Source organism: Nothobranchius furzeri, chromosome 8 (genome assembly GCF_043380555.1).
Source record: "Nothobranchius furzeri strain GRZ-AD chromosome 8, NfurGRZ-RIMD1, whole genome shotgun sequence".
Taxonomy (NCBI): Eukaryota; Metazoa; Chordata; class Actinopteri; order Cyprinodontiformes; family Nothobranchiidae; genus Nothobranchius; species Nothobranchius furzeri.
The window spans coordinates 73,421,943-73,442,306 of record NC_091748.1 but is presented as its reverse complement, the minus strand read 5'-3'; the positions used below and the strand labels follow the sequence as shown (position 1 = coordinate 73,442,306).

The following is a 20,364-nucleotide window of genomic DNA, read 5'->3' as shown; positions in this document are numbered from 1 at the left end:
GCGCCTCTCAAGATAAAAATCACAAGGCGCTTCACAAGAAACAACACCAACTTGAAAAGCTAGTGAGGAAGAAGAGGATGAACCGAAGGTCACACGGTGAGTCTTCAGCTGCTTTTTAAAGGAGACCACTGAGTCCACTGAGAGTTCCAGAGTCTGGGGGCCACAGCAGCAAATGATCTGTCACCTTTGGTCTTTAGCCTGGTGCTGCACAACCAGTAGGCTTTGGTCACTGGACCTCAGGGACCTGCTGGGGGTGTAGGGACTGAGAAGGCCCTGAAGACCAGAACCAGGATCTTGAAATGAACCCTGAAGTTGACTGCAGTGTTAATTTTTTTGACAAAATATTTTCGTCTTTTTTTTGTCACGAAAATATATTTACAGACGAAAATGAAACAAACATTCAAAATAAAAGCTTGGAAAAAGACGAAGACGATAATTAAATTGATTGAAACTTTTAGTCAACGAATGAAAGACGAGACGAAAATCCAAGATGACGCTCCTCGACATGGCGCTCTATGGTGCGGTGCGACTATTGTGCTGTTGTGAGACGCGAACGTAGTAGAAGACAAGGGGCGTGGCGTGCCGTGAACGTGTGGGATGTGAGAGAAGACAGACCCCGAATAGTATAAAGGGGCAGGTATGCACGGCGGTATGCTAAACATAGCTCACTGAACATATCGACGGCATAAGAAGAAGGAGTAGAGGAAAATAACTGCTGGGCGAAAAAGAAGAGAAGATGTGTGGAGTCATTTTTCTTATGATAACATTGCTACCAAAACTACATGCCGAGAGTGTGGACTGTCGTTCCGAGGAAAGAACACAACGAATCTGAAGAGGCATCTACAGAATGGCCACTTCGCCATTTTCTTCGAGGTAAATCCACTTAAATGTACATGTGACGACCCGAAAAGTAATATACAGGCAAATAAAACTGTATCAACTCTGTCATGTTGGGACAAAAATTCGGAAGTACCGTATTTTCACGACTATAACGTGTGTTATTAGGGAAATAGCGGGCGAGCAGTGTTGATGCATGATTGTGCATGCGCCATGAGCGGCTCTGGTACTTTTTGGGTCGCAGCCGCTCGCTGTACGTGCGCTCTAAACCAGGACTAGACCAGTAAAGTGAAGCATGCTGTTGGCTGTTTATAATTTTCACAATGTCTGGTTTGCACTAATATGATCCGAGTACCGAGCCCGCACAGATGTTTTACCGGTTCATTATATATATATATATATATATATATACTGTATATAAAATGTATGAAATCTCAAAAGCAACAGGTAAATCATTGTTAGAAAGTCAATGTTTTAATTGTGTATTTTTATTTTTTTGCAGTTGCAGAAGACCATTGCTGATGGTGGCCAACCAGCTACCAAAAAGGCAAAAATGTCCAACCAGAACATTGAGGATGCATTTACAAGTACTACAAAGTACAAGAGTGATGCCAAAGAACAACAAATTAAAGAAGAGGCTATCGCTACATGGATTGGATGTACAGGATTGCCGGTCACAACAGTAGAAGATGAGGATTTTACTCTGATGATGGAAAGTTTGGATAAGAAGTTTACTGTGCCAAATAAAACCAAGATAAGTAATCTAATTGAAAAACACTATGAAAACAAAAAAGCTACATTTAAGAAAAGACTGTCTAGTGCCAGAAAAGTATGTACTGGGACTGATCTGTGGACTAAAAAGGGACTGACAGCATCATTCCTTGGCATAAGTTGCTGCTTTTTCTGTGTCGAACAACAAAAACCAGAACACTTACTGCTAGCTCTTGAACAACTTGACCATCCACACACCCCCCAGTCCTTTGAGGCTTGTGTGGAAAAGTGCATGCAAGAATGGGGGCTCCTAAATGAGAAAGTTCTCACCGTAATAACAGACAATGGTAGCAATATGGTGGCAGCATTCAAACATAGTGCTCCAGAAGATGAAGATTCCAGCTCCGATGATCCAGATGCATCCATCCTAAGTGAAAGTGATTCCAAGGAGACAGAAAACCTGCAGTGTCAGGACATGGGCATGGACAGGATGCCATGTGTCGTCCATACGCTGCAGCTTGTTGTCCACATAATAAACAACGAGGAAAGCATCAACAGAGTCTTGAACAAAGTCCGATCAATCGTGAAACTTTTTCGCAAGTCATCAGTCGCAGCACAGAAGATTTTGGATGAGTGCGGCCTAACTGTTGTGAATGACTGCCCCACACGCTGGTCAAGTACTTATGAAATGGTTGCACGTCTCCTCAAAGTTAAAGAATCTGTTTGTGAAGTAGCAAACGAGATGGGATGGGACTGCTTGCTCTCAAGTGAGTGGCAGAAGCTGAAGTCAATGCAAGAACTTTTGCAACCTTTTGCTGAACACACACAAACTCTTCAGAGTGACACAATGTCTATGTCATTAATACTCCCTGCTCTGATTTACTCAGCCATCTGGCAGATGTGGAACAAAACACAAGTCGAGATGTTGCTGCTCTAGCACGTAAAATAGAAGGGAATGTGAACCAGCGTTTTGCCTGGGTACTTGATCCCTCAGATGACAAGTTTTCCCCACTTGTAGCAGCTGCTTGCTTTCTCAATCCTACTGTGGGAAACGCAACCGAGCAAAGGTCACACTAGCACGAAGTGCTTTTCTCAAAATGAATCGCACCAAATAAATATTCACACTGTTTGGTTGAGCCTGTGTTGTAACAAGTGAATATCTATAGACTCAGGGTTAACATGTTTAAATTTGCTGTTCTTGTAAATTCTTATTGTGCAATTGCTAAAAAGAGCACCTTTGTAATTTCCAGTGTGCTTTTTGTTTTTTATTAAACACGTAAGAGTTAAACATGTGAAGTGTTTTTTTTATTCAAATATTCTATGTTCTTAGCTGTGTGTGCTATATCTGATCAGTGGTGGTTAAGAGTTTGGACCCTGTGTATTAAATTACACTAGTTTTTCCGTGCTCTATACAAAAGTAGAAAATTACTTCATTAGAAAAAATATATGCATTTTGTTGACTAAAATTGCTTATTTTTATCGACTAAAATGGGACTAAAACTAAAATAAATCTAATGACTAAAATTGGACTAAGACTAAAATAAATTTTTAGCCAAAAGACTAAGACTAAAATAAAATTAAAATTTCCTGTCAAAATTAACACTGGTTGACTGGCAGCCAATAACGCTGGAGGAGAAGCGGGGTGATGTGGGTGTGTTTGGAGGCATTCTGAACCACCTGCAGTGGTGGAGCATCTGTCCTGGGATTGGGGGTTAAACCACCAAATAGTTCCCGAGCACATCCACAGCTGCAGCTCCCCGCTGGGAAGGGTCACATGTGGAGATGTATTTCACCAGTGTGTGGCGACTAATGGGACTTCACTTTAATTCACTTTAGCATATCAGCATGTTTGCATTAAACGGTCTCGCCACATAATTAAAACCTGCTTATTTTTATAGCTGTATTTTTATGCTTTAAACCTAAAGCGTAAAAGTGATGTGATGTTTATAATTTTCATCAAATATCTCAAATAAACAACATTTGGAATGTTCTTTTCTTTGCAAAAAATTCAAACATTCCTAAAATTTCCTGGAATTTTCGATTAAACTCAAAAATAGAACAAGACAAATTTAGCATTTCGCTTTGTGCACATTTTAATTCATATTTATTTGTATTTTAAAGTCATTCTTGCTGTTTTGTTGGATGTAAAGATTTAGGCATGGTTTGTTTCTGAGGCTTTGCTAAACCAACCTTTGTTTTTGTTTTTTGGTTTAAATTTTCTACGTCATATTCTGCCTCATTTTTGACTAAAATTGTTTCTTTTACATGTTCACATATTTACTGACATTTATTGTTTTTAGAGTTGATATCTCCCATGGTTATGGTTAAAATCACAGAGAATTATTTGTTTTTGCAACAACTATCAAACATTTTGACTTGAGGGGTAGATATCTGGAATCAGATTAAACACGGAGGAATACCGTTATGACAGGGTAGAATATTTGTTTTTAATGGTCAAAGTTCATCTGGGAAGTCCTTGTTTGACCCTTTAAAAGCTTCATCAGAACTCAGACTGCGACAAACAGTGAAGTTCTCCCCAGAAAGAAACACTTCTCCAGAGAGCATGAAGCTGTGGCTGATCCTCCCGTTCCTCCAGCTTTGGGGAAATGTGAACATTTCATTCTCACAGAATGGTAAGAGTTTTTAGTGGGATTATTTAGATTTTTATGGGATTATGTCTGAGTAAATTCAACGATAAAAAACAACTTTCTTTCCTTTTTAATTTTTTAAGTTTATATGGTGCAATAATTAAAATAGAGTTAAACATTAAACTATTTGATTTATTTCCATTTTCACATATTTAAAAATAAACACCAAAGATGATCCGAAGATGAAGTTTTAAACTACTTATTTGCATGACTGACTATCATTTTCAACTCTAATTTCATGTAAAAATCATATTAATCCTAATTTCATTTTTTGGGTTTGAACTAAACTAGATGATATTTAATGAGTTAGTTACATTAGGAAGTCCTCTGTGTTGAGAACATATCTGATCTGATGTGTGAGCTGGTGTTTTAAACATATTTGACCTTTTAAATAATTTGTTTGTGTTATTTCTCTCTTCAGCGAACACTTGTGTCATTGGGGCGTTGCACCCTCATCTGTTTGTAGCTGGAATGCTACCACTGAATGAAAAAATACAAGTTGGGCACAAGCTGCGTTTTATGTGCGGTGGCGGGTTGAAACTGGTTGGTTCAGAGGAAACTGAATGCTCACAAACTGGCCAGTAGGGATGAGCCGAGTATGAAACGAGTATCCGGTACGGATAAAGCATTTTCGACGAATACGAGCATGAAACGGGAAAACCTCGGAAATATCTGTAATCGTGCTGAAGGAAAATCCTCATTGGGTAATTGACTGTCTTCACGCTCTGTGATTGGCCAGTCACATAGAGCGCCCACCCTCCCTACACACAAAACTCTCTAGCCGGCCGGGAGCGCAGTCCGTCCTGTTCATCCACGCACACACACACACAGACAGTAACAGATCTCGCTGTGCTTGCTTCACTGTTGCTCACGTTTCTTCAGTTTTCCCTAGGTTTTCTTCAGCTCGCCTCTTTTTCGGTCGAATATTTAAAGCTACTTTTTTCGTAACTTACATGGAGCATTTGACAAGACAGCGCTGACGTGCTGCGTCAGTCACTCACTACCTGCGCTCCAGTCAGGTTTTTAAATTTATTTAACTCCCTCTCTCTCCCTCTCTATCTCTCTCTCTCTCTCACACACACACACACACACCTCTCAATCAACATTGTTTTGTTTAACTTTGTGTGGGAAAATGCCAAGAAAGTTAAGAAAGAAATCAGTTTAATCAAATTAAAATAAAAAAATATACATAAAGTTGTGTCTGGTTATAGCATTTCATATTTCCTAGTTCCTACTGCATGAGTTCAGATGTATTAATCCATGCACTTAAATCTTAATGTTCTGATTTTATTGAAACCCTTGTTCTGTAATAGTTTCTTTACTACTGTGATCAAAAACATTTAATCTCAATTCTGAGGCTGCTCTGTAAATAGTTTTCAAAAAAACATTACACCTATCAACTTCTGATCATTCCATATCAATTTCAGACTTAACATAATATATTGATGTAAACCACGCCCACTTCCGGGTTATGCCACGCCCATTCCGAGTACAGCTACAGATACAGATAATTTAGTTGGTTGAACAGATACAGATAGTGGTGTACTCGCTCATCCCTACTGGCCAGTGGCTCCCCCCCCCCCCTTCCCCGCCTGCTCTAGTAGGTTCATACAATTTCCCTCAAAACACCCCCATCACCCCCAGAGCAAGTCACTTCTACCAGAGTGTTGCCTGGCAGACCGAGAGGGCAGAGCCACTAACTAACAAAAACACACACACACACACACACACACACACAGAATCACAGCTGCATTTTGACATCATAATGTACCAGCTAACGTAGCCAAAGACTATGGCAGATTTTATTCCTAATGCAGTGCAGAGTTTTTACCTGAAGAGGGCGCAACACTGACAGTTTTAGGTTAACTAAGATGCCCTGAAGTGCCAAATTATTGACTACACATGTCTACAGCACGATTAGACATTCGTTTATATAGTTTATTGAGAAAAAATTAATTTATTATCGTTTGATTGTTCAGTAATCAATGTTGATTTTATATTTCATCAGGTTGACGCAGTGATTATTTGCTCCTGTTGTATTGTTGTGTGTTGTTTTTCTTTTTTTCTCCTTCTGCAGGTCTAGAAGCAGACTCTTGTTCATCATTGATTGTTTTATTTTGTTTATTTTTTGTCCCTTCACTGCATGTACCACCATGTTTTTAGAGGTAACAGTTTGTTTCCATTGTTCATCTTTACAGCCATTAAATGTCCATCCATCCCTTTGCCCGATGGCATGCAGGTGGTGGGGGATTTAGACAAAGCCACTTTTGGTAATGCAGTTCAGTTTAGCTGCAGGAACAACAGTCATGTCTTGGAAGGATCACGAGTGTTGCATTGCAATGAAAATGGCGAGTGGCAAGGCACAGTTCCAAAATGTAAAGGTACGGTAGGATATCAGAAACCACTACAACTACATAAGAAATAACAGGAAGTTCATCCAGTAACAAACAAACTGAATTCTAAATCCGTCCTAACATTTTCACTGATCAGAAAACGGTAACCTCTTGTGTTTGACAACAGATATCAAATGTAATGCCCCTGTGATTGAAAATGGCCGTGTAGAAGGGAATCGTCAGTACAATAAAGATGAATGGTTGACTTTTCGTTGTAACCATGGATTTAAAAAGGTTGATGACAGACCACCAAAATGCCAAAAACTAGGACAGCGTGGCATCGCAGAATGGGCACCAACACCTGCTTGTATAGGTAAGTCTACTCAAGGTACACATGTATCACAAGCTAGATCAGATCTTTGGGTTTGCGTGGTTATCAGACAAAAAACTCAGATAAATATATAATCTTTTTATTTTCATATTTCATCTAGAGATAACCTGTGAACTGTCTCAGCCACCACCACCGGGAACAGCTTACAGTACACAAAACAGTGTTGTTTCACATCGGCAAACGGTGCGAGTTACGTGTGGGGAGAGATACTGGATTATAAACACTAAAACTACTGAGGCAGTCGTCACATGTCAAGTTGATGGAGAATGGGACACCTGGCCCGTGTGTAAAGGTATGGAAAATATGAGCTTATGAGCCAGATTATAGAATAAATGCTAAAGTTCTTCTGGTGAATCGCCTACATCATGTATGTATAGGATACTGTGTGTGTGTGTGTGTGTGTGTGTGTGTGTGTGTGTGTGTGTGTGTGTGTGTGTGTGTGTGTGTGTGTGTGTGTGTGTGTGTGTGTGTGTGTGTGTGTGTTGCAAATGTTTGGGCAGCCTTGTTAATCTTCATGATTTTCCTTTATAAATTGTCAATATAGTTGGTTGTTAAGATAAAATTTTCACACACACTGATATTTGAGAAGTCACACTAAGTTTATAGGATTTACAGAAAGTATGCAATAAGCTTGTAAACAAAATTTGGCACGTGCATGAATTTGGGCGCTACAAAAAAATTTACTCAATATTTATTAGATCCTCCTTTTGCTGAAATAAAAGCCTCTAAACGTTTCCTATAGCTTCTAATGAGAGTCTGGATTCTGGTTGAAGGTATTTTGGACCATTCTTCTTTACAAAACATCTCTAGTTCATTCAGGTTTGCTTCTGAGCACGAACAGCTCTCGTTAACTCACACCACAGATTTGTCCGGTGATCAGAAGGTTGAAAGTTTAAAGAGAAGAAATGAGAATAAAATCTCATGCTAGACACCTTTAACTCAGGTGTAGAGTTAGAATAGCTCTAGTTTACATGTATGTTCAGTGTGTGTGTGTGTGTGTGTGTGTGTTTATATTTTGTTTTTGTTTCTCTTGTTCTAGAGGTTACTTGCTCAGGTCATCTACCAGAAGATAATTTATCCTGGACTACCAATCGTAACACCTGGGGCCGAAACAGGTTAGGTGACACTGTGAGCTATAGCTGTGCCTGGAGCTATGAGAGAACAGATGGAGCTCAACATGCCACATGCACCAGAGATGGCTGGACACCAAAACCACTTTGCCGAGGTACTGCAGAGTTTACATTTCAGTTGTTTTTCTGAAAATACAAATAAATATTTTTTCATGATCATTTTGTTGAAACAAATAAAATCTTTGTACCTTGTATGAAAAAAAAATTGTACAAATTAGTTTAGTTTGGATTTAGATCAGCTCCCTGAGATCTTACTGAGTAAAAGGTGATAGAAGGTGAGGTGCTCAAAGACAAAAGTCAATGTTACTTTTTTTCTTTTGTTTTTGATCGAGATCAAAATTAAAAATACAATTTTTCCTTTGGTCCCATCGGGGAAATGTTTTCTCTGCATTGACCCTGACGATCAGTGGACTGCCATTTCATGGTATCTAGGGAGTCATTTTCAGTGTTCAGCATCTTACCCAAGGATTCTTAGACACGTGACCTGCTGTTGGATCAAACTGCTTCTTTTTCGATCATTGACGGGTTTCGTCCATATGAGATGTGACGACAGTTCTGAGGCATAAACCCCATTTGTTGATAAAACCACAGAGCAGGCATCCATAGCTACAGAGAATTACGTTACAAAAAAGCAATGCATGCATTTTGAGCAAAGTTCTTTATTATGTAACAAGCAGAATTCAGTGCAAATAATTATTTTTCCCTCTTTTGCTTTTAGCAACATCAGTACCATGTCCACATCCTGATTTTGAAAATGCAGTCATTACTTATGGTGTAAAAGACAGCTACAATAGAAATGACCAGGTCCACTACAGATGCCAGACTGGGAATGGAGAAACGTTCACTGCTACTTGTAGGGAAGGAGCCTGGACTGAATCAACGGGGTGCGCTGGTGAGAAACTTTTCATTAAAATGTGAAATTTCATCAGATTGGAATAATTGTGTAGCTTCAGTAATGAAACTATTTATTTCTCTTAACTAAAATGTAATTTCTAGAGCTAGTTAAAAACCAAGGCTATCAGTGATTTATAAATGTGATTTAGCTTTTATTATTGCTGTCGATGCCTTTCTCCCTTTTAATGTCTGCAGTTTGAAATATTGATCATGTCTGTGTTCTGAGTTCTGGTTTCATCAAAGTTTTCAGTTTGGTTTGTCAGATCCCTCAGCTGTTTGTTATCTCGCCACAGTCCAGACTACTTTATGGACAGATTTGTTTACCACTGGCCTTTTCTGCTGATGCAGTATTGTTGTTTTTTTTGTTTTGTTTTTTTGCAAATACTTGATAAAATCGTAAGTTCATCTCCAAACATCCATCTTGTGCTTCTCCAACCATTTCTCAGTTATGTAGAACAGAAAGGTGGTTTAAATAGACGATTCCCCAGTATTTTAGTAGCTGTTGCACTTTCTGTTCATTGATGGGTTTCGTGAACAGTTACGGTCTGACGGGAGGTTGAACGGTGATGTTCATCCTCTTGAGATGTGAGCCAAGTTCTCAGGAAAGAAATTACTCATTTGTTGAAAAAACCAAGGAACTTAAATCCCTACATACAGAGAATTAAATAAGAAGAGACCAGTGGCGCCAGCGTTGGACAGGCCTCACCTCGGCAGCTGTGGCTACATTATAGCTCATCCCCCAGCGTGTGTGTGAATGACTGATTGTGTTGTGAAGTGCCTTGGGGAGTTGTAGAACCCTATGAAGGTGCTATACAAACACAGACCATTTGCCATTTAAAACATTTGTATTATATTTGTCTCTGAGGCTAGATAAATCGTGAGGACTTCCTCCATTACTTTGTGGAAAAAGTCTCTAATATTTGTGCTGCAATCCTAGACTCACCACCTGTCTCATTGGTCCCAGTGGTCCCAGTGCCCCCTCCCCCCTTTCCTACTGGACTTGACTGCTGCCTTTGATACGGTGGACAATGACATCTTGCTGGATCGTTTACAAAACTGGGTGGGGAGTACAGGGATGGCGCTTCAATGGATGAGGTCATATCTTGATGAAATGAGGTTTTGTGTGTGGATGGGTGAAGCATCTTTGGCCTGGGAAAGTCTCTGATACGGGTACCCCAAGGCTCTGTCCTTGGCCCCCTTCTGTTTACACTATACATCTTGCCCCTGGGGGTCCTCCTTCTGCGCCATGGTGTTAAGTTCCATTTTTATGCAGACGACTGCTAGATCTATTTGCCTTTTTCTCGGGGAGCAGAAGGCTCTGTATCTGTGTTATTGGACCGTTTAATGGAAGTTAAGTCATGGATGGCTGCTAACTTCCTCTTCCTAAATGAGTCTAAAACTGAGGTTATAATACTCAGCCCTAGTGAAAGAGCTGGAGCAGGTGATGAAAGTGATCGTGATTCCATTAAACAATACAAAAAGACTGTGGTCACTAATTTAGGGGTGAAAATTGAAGCAGCCCTTAGATTTGATGCACAAATAAACATGGTTGTTCGAGCATGTTTTGTAAGCTTAGACGGCTGTCCAAGATAAAGCCTCTCCTGTCCAGAGTACACACTTTTATCATGTCCCGCATCAACTACTGCAATGTGTTGTATGCTGGACTGAGTCAAGCTACTACTGCACGACTCCAGTCCAAAACACTGCTGCAATTTTGTGACTGGAACCAGAAGGAGAGACCACATCACGCCAGTGCTAGCTTCTCTGCACTGGCTCTCAGTGTTTTATCATGCAAGATTTAAGATCGTCCTCCATGTGTTCAGGGTGCTGCAGAGCACTGCTCCCCCATATCTTGCTTGAACTGCTGCAGTGGCGTGTCCCCACTCGGGCCCTTCGCTCCTGCTGAGCAGGAGTTGCTGCATGTCCCCCGCTCTAAACTCAGATCAAGGGGGGACTGGTGTCTGTACCAGATCTGCTCAGGAAGCCAGATCGGCTCGGGTCCTGCGCCAACAAATTACGTCACAGTAGATGATTGGCTGAACGTAAGACGGAAGTTACGATACCTCGTTCGTAAAAGTTACGTTAGAATAGAATAGAATTCAACTTTATTGTCATTGCACATGTACAGGTATAGGGCAACGAGATGCAGTTTGCATCCACCCAGAAAGTGCTTTAGCCGTGATATAGATGTATTACAATATATGTTAGCAATAATATAGATGTCTAAGTATATTACAGAAATGGATCTATTACGTATGTTATAATGTACGCGGTATGAAGTATGTTATGAATATTCTATAACTATAAGTATGTACAGGCTGTAGTTAATACAAGCAGTACTTGAGTTTATTGTGGGTCATATGTAAGGAGGCAGAGTTCAGGAGTCTTACAGCTGTTGGGAAGAAACTGTTCCGGTACCTGGTGGTCTTAGTCCGGAGGCTCCTGTAGTGGCACCCAGAGGGCAGCAGGGTGATCAGTACATGTGATGGGTGACTGTGGACTCTGATGATTTTCCTAGCCCTTTTCAGACACCGCTTCCTGTAGATGTCCTTTATGGCAGGAAGTGGTGCTCTGGCGATGCGCTGGGCAGTTTTCCCGACCCTCTGCAACGCCTTCCGGTCCGAGGCGGAGCAGTTCCCATACCAGACTGTTATACAGTTGGTCAGGATGCTCTCGATGGTGCAGCGATAGAAGTTCACCAGGATGTCTGAGGACAGGTTGTTCTTCCTCATAGTCCTCAAGAAGAAGAGGCGCTGTTGAGCCTTCTTGACCAGCTTGGAGCAGTTGGTAGTCCAGGTGAGATCCTCAGAGATGTGGACTACCAGGAACTTGAAGCTGCTCACATGCTCCACTGCCGTCCCCTTAATGTGGATGGGTGGATGTGAGTCAGCATTCCTCCTGTAGTCCACGATGAGCTCCTTAGTCTTCTCAGTGTTGAGCAGTAGGTTGTTTGTGTCGCATCACTCAGTCAGACGGTCCACCTCCTCCCTGTAGGCGATCGCATCGTTGTCACTGATGTGGCCAATCACCGTGGTGTCATCTGCAAACTTAATGATGGTGTTGGAACCATCAGCAGGTCTGCAGTCGTGGGTGAAAAGGGAGTAGAGGAAAGGGCTCATCACACAGCCTTGTGGTACACCAGTGTTCATTGTGATTGTTGATGCGGTTATCCAGTCAGACATGTTGAGGGCGGTTGGTCAGGAAGTCCAGTAACCATTTGCAGGTGAGGGAACTGATCCCCAGGTCTGTCAGTTTCCTGATGAGTTGTGAGGGGTGGATTGTATTGAATGCTGAACTGAAGTCTATAAACAGCATTCTGGCGTAGGTGTTGTTGTTGTCCAGGTGTGAGAGGACAGAGTGCAGTGCAATGGAGACTGCATCCTCTGTGCTCCTGTTCTGGCTGTATGCAAATTGGTGTGGGTCCAGGGTGGGGGCAGGATTTGAAGTGTGCTAAGACCAGCTGCTCTAAGCACTTAGTGATGATGGGGGTGAGTGCTACCGGGCAGTAGTCATTGAGGCTAGATGGGTGTGAGTTTTTGGGTATCGGGACGATGGACATGGATTTGAAGCAGGCCGGTACCACAGCATGGGCCAAGGACAGATTGAATATGTCTGTGAGCACTCCTGTGAGCTCCCCAGAACACGCTCTGAGAACACGCCCAGGGATGCCATCAGGGCCTGCAGGCTTGTGGACATTGATCCTGCTCAGCACCGCTCGTACATCGGTGGGGGAGAGTCAGAGGTTGGTGGTCTGGCGTCATGTCTGCTATGGTTGTGGTTGTGAGGTTCCCTCACTCAAAACGAGCATAAAAGTTGTTGAGCTCGTTGAGGAAGGAAACATCAGAGGATGCGGGGGAGGGTTTGGTGATCCTGTAGTCTGTAAGGAGAGCCGTATCTCATCCATTTTGTATGCCAGAGAACGGACATTGGCGAGGAAGATACTGGGTAAAGGCAGCCGATGTGGTGTTAGCCTTAGATTGGCCCGTAGCCCTCCACGCCCACCTCGCCTTAGTTTACCTTCTCGGCCCCGCCTGCATGCACTTCTGCCCGGCCGGGGGGGGGGGGGGGCAGCCTCCAGTGTTCTGGAGATCTCTGGGATGAGTCGGAGATCGGCGATGAAACTGTTGGAGTTATAAGTCCAGATGTCCAGAATCTCTTGTCTGCTGTAGGTCAGCAACGCAACGCACCGCAATTCTGGATGAACAATCCGGTTAAAAGTAGATTAAAAAAAACGCTAAATAACAGATTCTGGAGAGACACTGAGCCTCGCGTTGTTCACGCGCCGCCTTCTTGGTCAGGTTTGCATGTTGACAATGATGCTTTTGATTGGTCAGAACGAATTGTTGTCTTAGCGGTTATAGTCCTGTAGTCAAAAATTCAACACTTTACTGAGAAAACATGTTTGAATTTCCAAAGGAAATGTAAAATAAAAGCATTGACATCAACTGATAAACAGAGAACCTCAAAAACTCTTGATTTTGGAAATATTAACAAAACTGCTGATGCCTTTCCAAAACTTAAGTGTGAAAGCTGACTGGATTTGCTGTAATGTGACGTCATCAGCAGGCGCAGGACCCCGAGCCGATCTGGTACCGACACAGAGCCTTCTCTAGCCTGGCAAGCCAGACTAAATAAATGTATTATTTAGTCTGGCAATGCTCCATTAACGGCTCTCGGTTGTGGGGCGCGTTCTACCGTTGTCTTTCAAATGATCTCCGCATGCTACTGGACAATGAATGTGACATACTCACCGCAACAGCCATCGGTAAATGAGGCGGTCTACAGTAGAAGAAGGAGAAAACACATAATTTTTTCTAAAAAAAAAAAAAAAAACCACTTAAATACATCTATCTGCTCCTGATTCTAATGAAGCCCAAGTTCTAATTGTCTAAAATTGATGTAAAAGCCGTTTCAAACTAGCTGTTGCCATCTTGTTTCACTCTGTTGCATCATCCCAACCACCAGGCATATAGAGTGCCCTGACTGGCCCACAAAGCGGATAAAGCTCTGTGATTTGTTCACTAAGCAGATAGAGCACTATGACTGGCTCACCATTATGGACCAATCACAGCTCTTTGTGTGTTTGAAATCCCTCTAGAGAGCTGTGATTGGCCAGCCAGAATGCTGTTAGGGGCTGCAGAGGTTCCAGTGGAGTATTCCTAGATCAAACTTTGCAAAGCAAGAATTTGGTCTCGTTCACTAGGCTAGGTCTTCTCAGTAACGGCCCCTACACTCTGGAATGAACTCCCTCCCTTATCTAACTTTCCCTCAACATCGTTGACACTGGCTTTTGTATTTTTACCTTTTCTACTTAATGGCTTTTACTTACTTTTACTTGTACTTTTCTATTATTTTTATGTTTTATCAGTTTTACTCTTTTTTATCTACTATGTTGTTTATATCCTTGTTTTTATGTGCTGGTCAGCACCTTGGGCCTCCCATAGGTGGTTGTTTGTGTTATATAAATAAATAAACCTTAATCTGATTTGATAGACCATCATTTGTGTTTGTTCTGTTAGTTTAAAAAAACATTGTTGACAGACTTCAGTACAAATTATTTTTACTAGTTTGTCTGTTTGCTTTTAGCATCATGTCCACCTCCTGATTTTCAAGATGCAGACATTATTCATGGTGCAAAATACAACTATATTAGTGATGACCAGGTCCAATACCGATGCAAGAGTGGGAATAGAGAAACTTTCACTGCTATCTGTAAGGAAGGAACCTGGGCTGAAGCAAAGAAGTGTGCTGGTAAGAATCTTTATAAAAATGATAAATTATTATTAATTAAAATTGATATTGTTATTGGGTGGCTTCAGTAATATATCTCCTAACTACTAATGTCATCTCTTGAGCAAGTTAAAAACCGAGGCCATCAGTGATTTAGTCATTTACCTGTCGATAGCTTTTAGAATTATTCTTTCACTTTTAATGTTCACAACAAGTTCTAAACTGTGTAGCTAGAATACTGACCCATGCCAACAGAAGAGCTCACATTACCCCATTCTAAAAGCTCTTCATTGGCTCCCAATTTCTTCTTGCATCAATTTTAAAATTCTTGTGCTGACATTCAGAGCGCTGCATGGTCAGGCTCCACTGTACGTTTGAGACATGCTCTGTCCTTACATGCCTTCTCGAAGGTTGAGATCGTTGGATCAAAATCTTCTTATGGTTCCACATACTCGATTCAAGACACGAGGTGATCGCTCATTCCAGGCCGTCGCGCCAAGGCTCTGGAATGAGTTACCTCTGTTCTTACGTTCACTCAACTCAGTTTATGCTTTTAAGAGCAATCTGAAAACCCATTTGTTTCTCCGGGCATTCTAAACATATTTTGTATGCGGATTGGCTGTATACGACTTTTTATCTATATTGTGACTGTATTTTATAGTAGCCTATTTATGTGTCGTTCTAACTTGTGAAGCACTTTGTGACCTTTTTGTCTGTGAAAGGTGTTATATAAATAAAGCTTACTTACTTACTTACTTACTTTTCTCATGCTGCTCCCAAACTTTGGAACTCTTTACCCATCCAAGTACATTTCTTTTCTAAGCACTAATGAACTGTTTTTCTCAAACCAAAAGTAATACCAATTGGTTACTAAGAAAAACAAGACAAACTTTTAAAGAAGAACATGTCTAAATTAAGATTGTATTGCCACCTGGGATTAACATCTACTCATTTATTTTCTTTTAGGATATTGTGAGAATTTAGAAGATGGAAAATTGACAATTCGGTCTGATGTAAAAGAAACATACATGGAAGGTGAGAGCATCAACTATGAGTGTAATGCACCTGGAGAAGTTATCGAGGGAACTGCATCGTGTAGCAATGGCTTGTGGTCCAAATCAATAGAATGTCCAGGTAAGAAGAAAAAAAAAAGTAAAAAAAAAAATATATATATATATATATATATATATATATATATATATATATATATATATATATATATATATATATATACATATACATATACATATACATACACATCTGGAACTTTTCCCTGCTGTGTGAAGGCAGCCGAAAGGACAAGTTCCGGTACAAAAGTGGTGTGTCTGAAAACACAGTTCTGGTTAAAAACCGGACTGAATTGTCCACACATATTCCAGAATGTCAATATCCATTTTCAACCGTTTATCCAAGGTCGGGTCACAGGGGCAGTAGCCTAAGCCGAGAGGCCCAGATGTCTCTCTCCCCAGCTACTTGGGCCAGCTCCTCCGGGGGAATCCCAAGGCATTCCCTGGCCAGCTGAGAGACATAGTCCCTCCAGCATGTCCTGGGTCATCCCTTGGGTCTCCTCCCAGTTAGACGTGCCCAGAAATCCTCACCAGGGAGGAGTCTAGGAAGCATACTGACCAGATGCCTTAGCCACCTTACCTGGCTCCTCTGGACGTGGAGGAGCAGCGGGTCTACTCTGAATCCTTCCTGGATGATTGAGTTTCTCACCCTATCTCTGAGGGAGAGCCCAGCCACCGTGCTGAGAAAACCTATTTAGGCCGCTTGTATCCACGATTTCGCTCTTTCGGTCACTATCCAAAGCCTGTGACCATAGGTGAGGATAGGAACATAGATCGACCGGTGAATCGAGAGCTTTGCCTTTTGGCTCAGCTCTCTCTTCACCACGAAAGATTGGCACAATGCCTGCATCAATGCAGACGCAACACCAATCTCACACTCCATCTTTGCCTCACTCGTGAACAAGACCCGAGATACTTACACTCCTCCACTTGGGGCAGGACCTAATCCCAGACCTGAAGAAGGCATTCTACCCTTTTCCGACTCAAGACCATGGTCTCAGATTCAGAGGAGCTGATTCTCATCCCAGCTGCTTCACACTCGGCTGCAAATAACTCCAGCAAAAGCTGGAGATTATGTTCTGATGAAGCCAACAGAACCACATCATATGCAAATGGCAGAGACCTCATCCTTAGTTAACACACAGTCGTTCGTGTCCGTTCATTTTCTCTCTGGTAAGTTCTGTCTGTATTTGAGCATGACGTGTGGACACGCTCGCGCTGCAGCGCTCGTCACTGGCGCAGCGCACACTCCGATTTTTTTTGCGGGCAATAGATCAATTTGATCTGCTAGTTAAAAAGTTACTTGTGAGGTGAAAAAGACGGAAGCAGGCAGGAGTTTTTCCGAGTGGTGCTCGCTGCAGAACCACAAAGGCGGAGCTGCACCAGAGTCAGTCCCGCCCATTCCATCAGAGTCAGTCCAATTCCTTCCAGTTGTCAGACTTGATAGCATTCTGGAACCAAAGAGGGTGTTATAGCTAATATCATCTAAAATGCAAGATTGAGGACTGAGTTGAGAAGTTAATTGAACCGTTTTTGTAAAGGTTCCATATAAATAAAAATCTAACTTTTAGAACTTTTTACCATGTTATATTGTCGTTTCCTCATAAGAAACACGCCAAAGCCATTTTTGGCCTCATTCACACATTTTCCTCCCATCTCAGCTTCAATTTGGTCCTCTCCTCCGAAGCGGGTCTGGTCTTGGCTCTCAAATCAGGATATTCTGTGAATTTTCTGACAAATTATTTCTGATATGACCTACTGAGACACCGCCGAAAAACCATACATCCCCATCTACAAAAACACACTGGATGGCACAATTACATGTGACGCCACAAGCTGTGGTGGTGAAGTGGTTGTACAGTCAGTTTGGCATGTAGTTTTGCGCAGGTTCGCCTCCCGGTAGCGGCGCAAACTTTTTTCTTCTTTTCTAGCTACACTTGCCAGTACTATGTTTTTAACCATTTATTGGTATACCGTTTAAAATATAATGACTAATGTGTTTTTTATTTTATTTATTTGTTCATTTAGCCAGTGTGAGTCCATTTGTGAGCAGAGTTTCAACTAAAATGCTGTTTAGGAACGACCAAATTCAAATAACTTTTACAGGCATAAACATTTCGCAGAAAATAAACATTACAACTAAAATATAAACAAATTAAATGTTTCAGCTGGCTGCCGACCCCACCGAGAGTCGAACCAGCATCAGCTGAAGGGAAAGCAATACTAAAAACTAATGCTCTTGCCACTGGACTACCAGAACACACTAAAACTAGTCCATAAATGCTGCTTTACCCCGGTTCTGTTGGAGCGGCTATGGAGAGATATTCGCTAAAAGAAAACTTTTCATTTCGGGATATATTCAGGCTTTGTCATGTAGCAAGTTATATTGAACAGAAGAAGTCAGTGGGCTAGGCTGTTTGCGTGAATGGGCGGGGCTGACTCTGGTGCAGCTCCACCTTCTGGTGCAGCTTTGCCTTTGTGGTTCTGCAGCGAGCACCACTTGAGTTGAAGTGCTATCTGTTTTTGTATTAGACTTTTTATATTTGCAATTAAGTCCAAAAATGAAGAATTTAGGTTACTTGTTACTTGATTGTTCAAGCTACCTCACAGAAGTGATCTGTTGTTAGAAATTAAAATAAAAGGGTAATTAAATAAAAAATAAGGAACATTCTGGAACTGTTTCTTCCTTTTCTTTCCTTTTTTTATGTATCGAAAGTAATGGATCGGGACTCGGTATTGGCAGATTCTCAAAATCAAATGACTCGGACTCGAGGGCAAAAAAACCTGATCAGACATCCCTAGATATAATTCAAATCAATTCAAGTTTATTTATATAGCGCCAAATCACGACAAGTCGTCTCAAGGCACTTCACTTAATAAACATTCCAATACAGGTCAGTTTTTTTTTCTGAAAGGCTTAAGAAAAGTTTCCTATATAAGGAACCCAGCAAATTGCATCAAGTCACTGACTAGTGTCAAGAGACTTTACAGCAATGCTCATACTAAGCAAGCATATAGCGACAGTTGAGAGGAAAACTCCCTTTTAACAGGAAGAAACCCCCAGAGGATCCTAGGTCAGTATAAGCAGCCATCCACCACAACTCACTAGGGATGGAGAAGACAGAGCAGACACACACACGCACGCACACTCATCCACATACACACACACATACAACATTACCAGCACACACACACACACCAAGTAATGCGTCTATGGTTACATTGTGATTTCTTAGTAAATATTCTATTTGGTGAGAGATAAACTTTATTGTATTTATCCTAGTGAATCTATAAATATAAATAATACAGACACATTTAGGATATAATGTGATTGCTGTAACTAAATACCACCTAAAACTGTATTCTCTGTGTTATTGTCCTCATTCGTTTAGACCAAAGTGGCTGTGGGCGTCCACCATCTCTAACAGATGGAGAGACTGTGAGATTCACTAAACAACAATATGAAAATGGTGATACTGTTGAATACACCTGTTACAACATGTACGTTCTGAAGGGTGGGCGGTTTAAAACGTGTAACAATGGTGTGTGGACTGGAGAGATGAGATGCATGAGTAAGTCACTTAAACTTGTATGTTTTTAAAATGAGGACATTTTTGTTGACGCTGTGTGTGAATTTTATCTGAGTTTGGCTAGAAAATAAAATACATCTCAGAAATGAATGCTTTATTAATTTTAGTTATTAATGACCTATAAAGTTAGAACTATGTAAAAGAAAAATCTAATATATTTCTAAATTAATGCTTTTGTTGTCATAAAATATTAGAAAATTGTTGCTTTAGGTTTTTTTTTTTACTTTTTTTTTTTGCAATTTTGTGCTCTAACTGAAATTTTTGCTCTTTTACAGAACCATGCATTGTGAATGCTGAAATGATGGAGAGACACAATATTGAATTTTCACGTAATGACAGAGATAAATATTATGCGCCTCATGAAGATCACCTGACATTTGTATGTAAACATGGAACAAGACTACTTCACCAAGAGCCAATGCGTAAACAGTGCATCAATGGACAGATGGACCTGCCCACCTGTGGTTAAAGCTTTTGGTGTGATACATATGAACACACAAACATGTTATTGATTATAGCAACAAGTTTAATAATTCTGAATAATTTTAGATCCTTTATATCAATGAACACATTTAATCCTCTGCTCCTGCATGTTTTATTATTAAAGGCTTTTCCTAAATTGTTTCTAATGTCTATATGGTTTGTTCCTTAAAGGTGTTACTTAATGAATACATTCACGGTAATCTCTGGTAGGAATGAACGTCATACAAGTTGTACTCAGTGGGGGCAGACAGCTAGATTTGGAGTCTTATTTCTTGATAATTGGACATCTCGGTCCTGATTGGATAACAGCAACATGACTCTTCCACTGACTCCAATTGTTATGATTTTTCGAAGTTTTATCTCCAGAAATAATTCAAGCCTTCAGGAGCTTCTGCCATGAGGGGAAGCCATGGTTAGCTTCTACTAGTAGAGATGTCCACTGCTGATTCCCAGACGTTCAAACAACAACAGCCATAACCATCATGAGTCAATATCTGCGGGTCCATAAATGCTAAATCACCTTAAATCACATAGATCTGTCAGGCGTTTC

At 41.0% G+C, this 20,364-nt stretch overlaps 1 protein-coding gene across 1 annotated transcript; it reads left to right on the top strand.

Moving 5' to 3' along the window:
• The first annotated feature begins 3,826 nt into the window (after positions 1-3,826).
• On the top strand, positions 3,827-19,955 carry LOC139071581 (complement factor H-like). The gene is made up of 10 exons (XM_070554314.1): positions 3,827-4,181; positions 6,395-6,577; positions 6,717-6,902; positions 7,021-7,212; positions 7,960-8,145; positions 8,769-8,942; positions 14,531-14,695; positions 15,641-15,808; positions 19,134-19,313; positions 19,607-19,955. Exons 1-10 carry the CDS (start codon positions 4,112-4,114, stop codon positions 19,798-19,800), a joined length of 1,698 nt encoding a protein of 565 aa, XP_070410415.1. The 5' UTR covers positions 3,827-4,111; the 3' UTR covers positions 19,801-19,955.
• Positions 19,956-20,364: the final 409 nt, after the last annotated feature.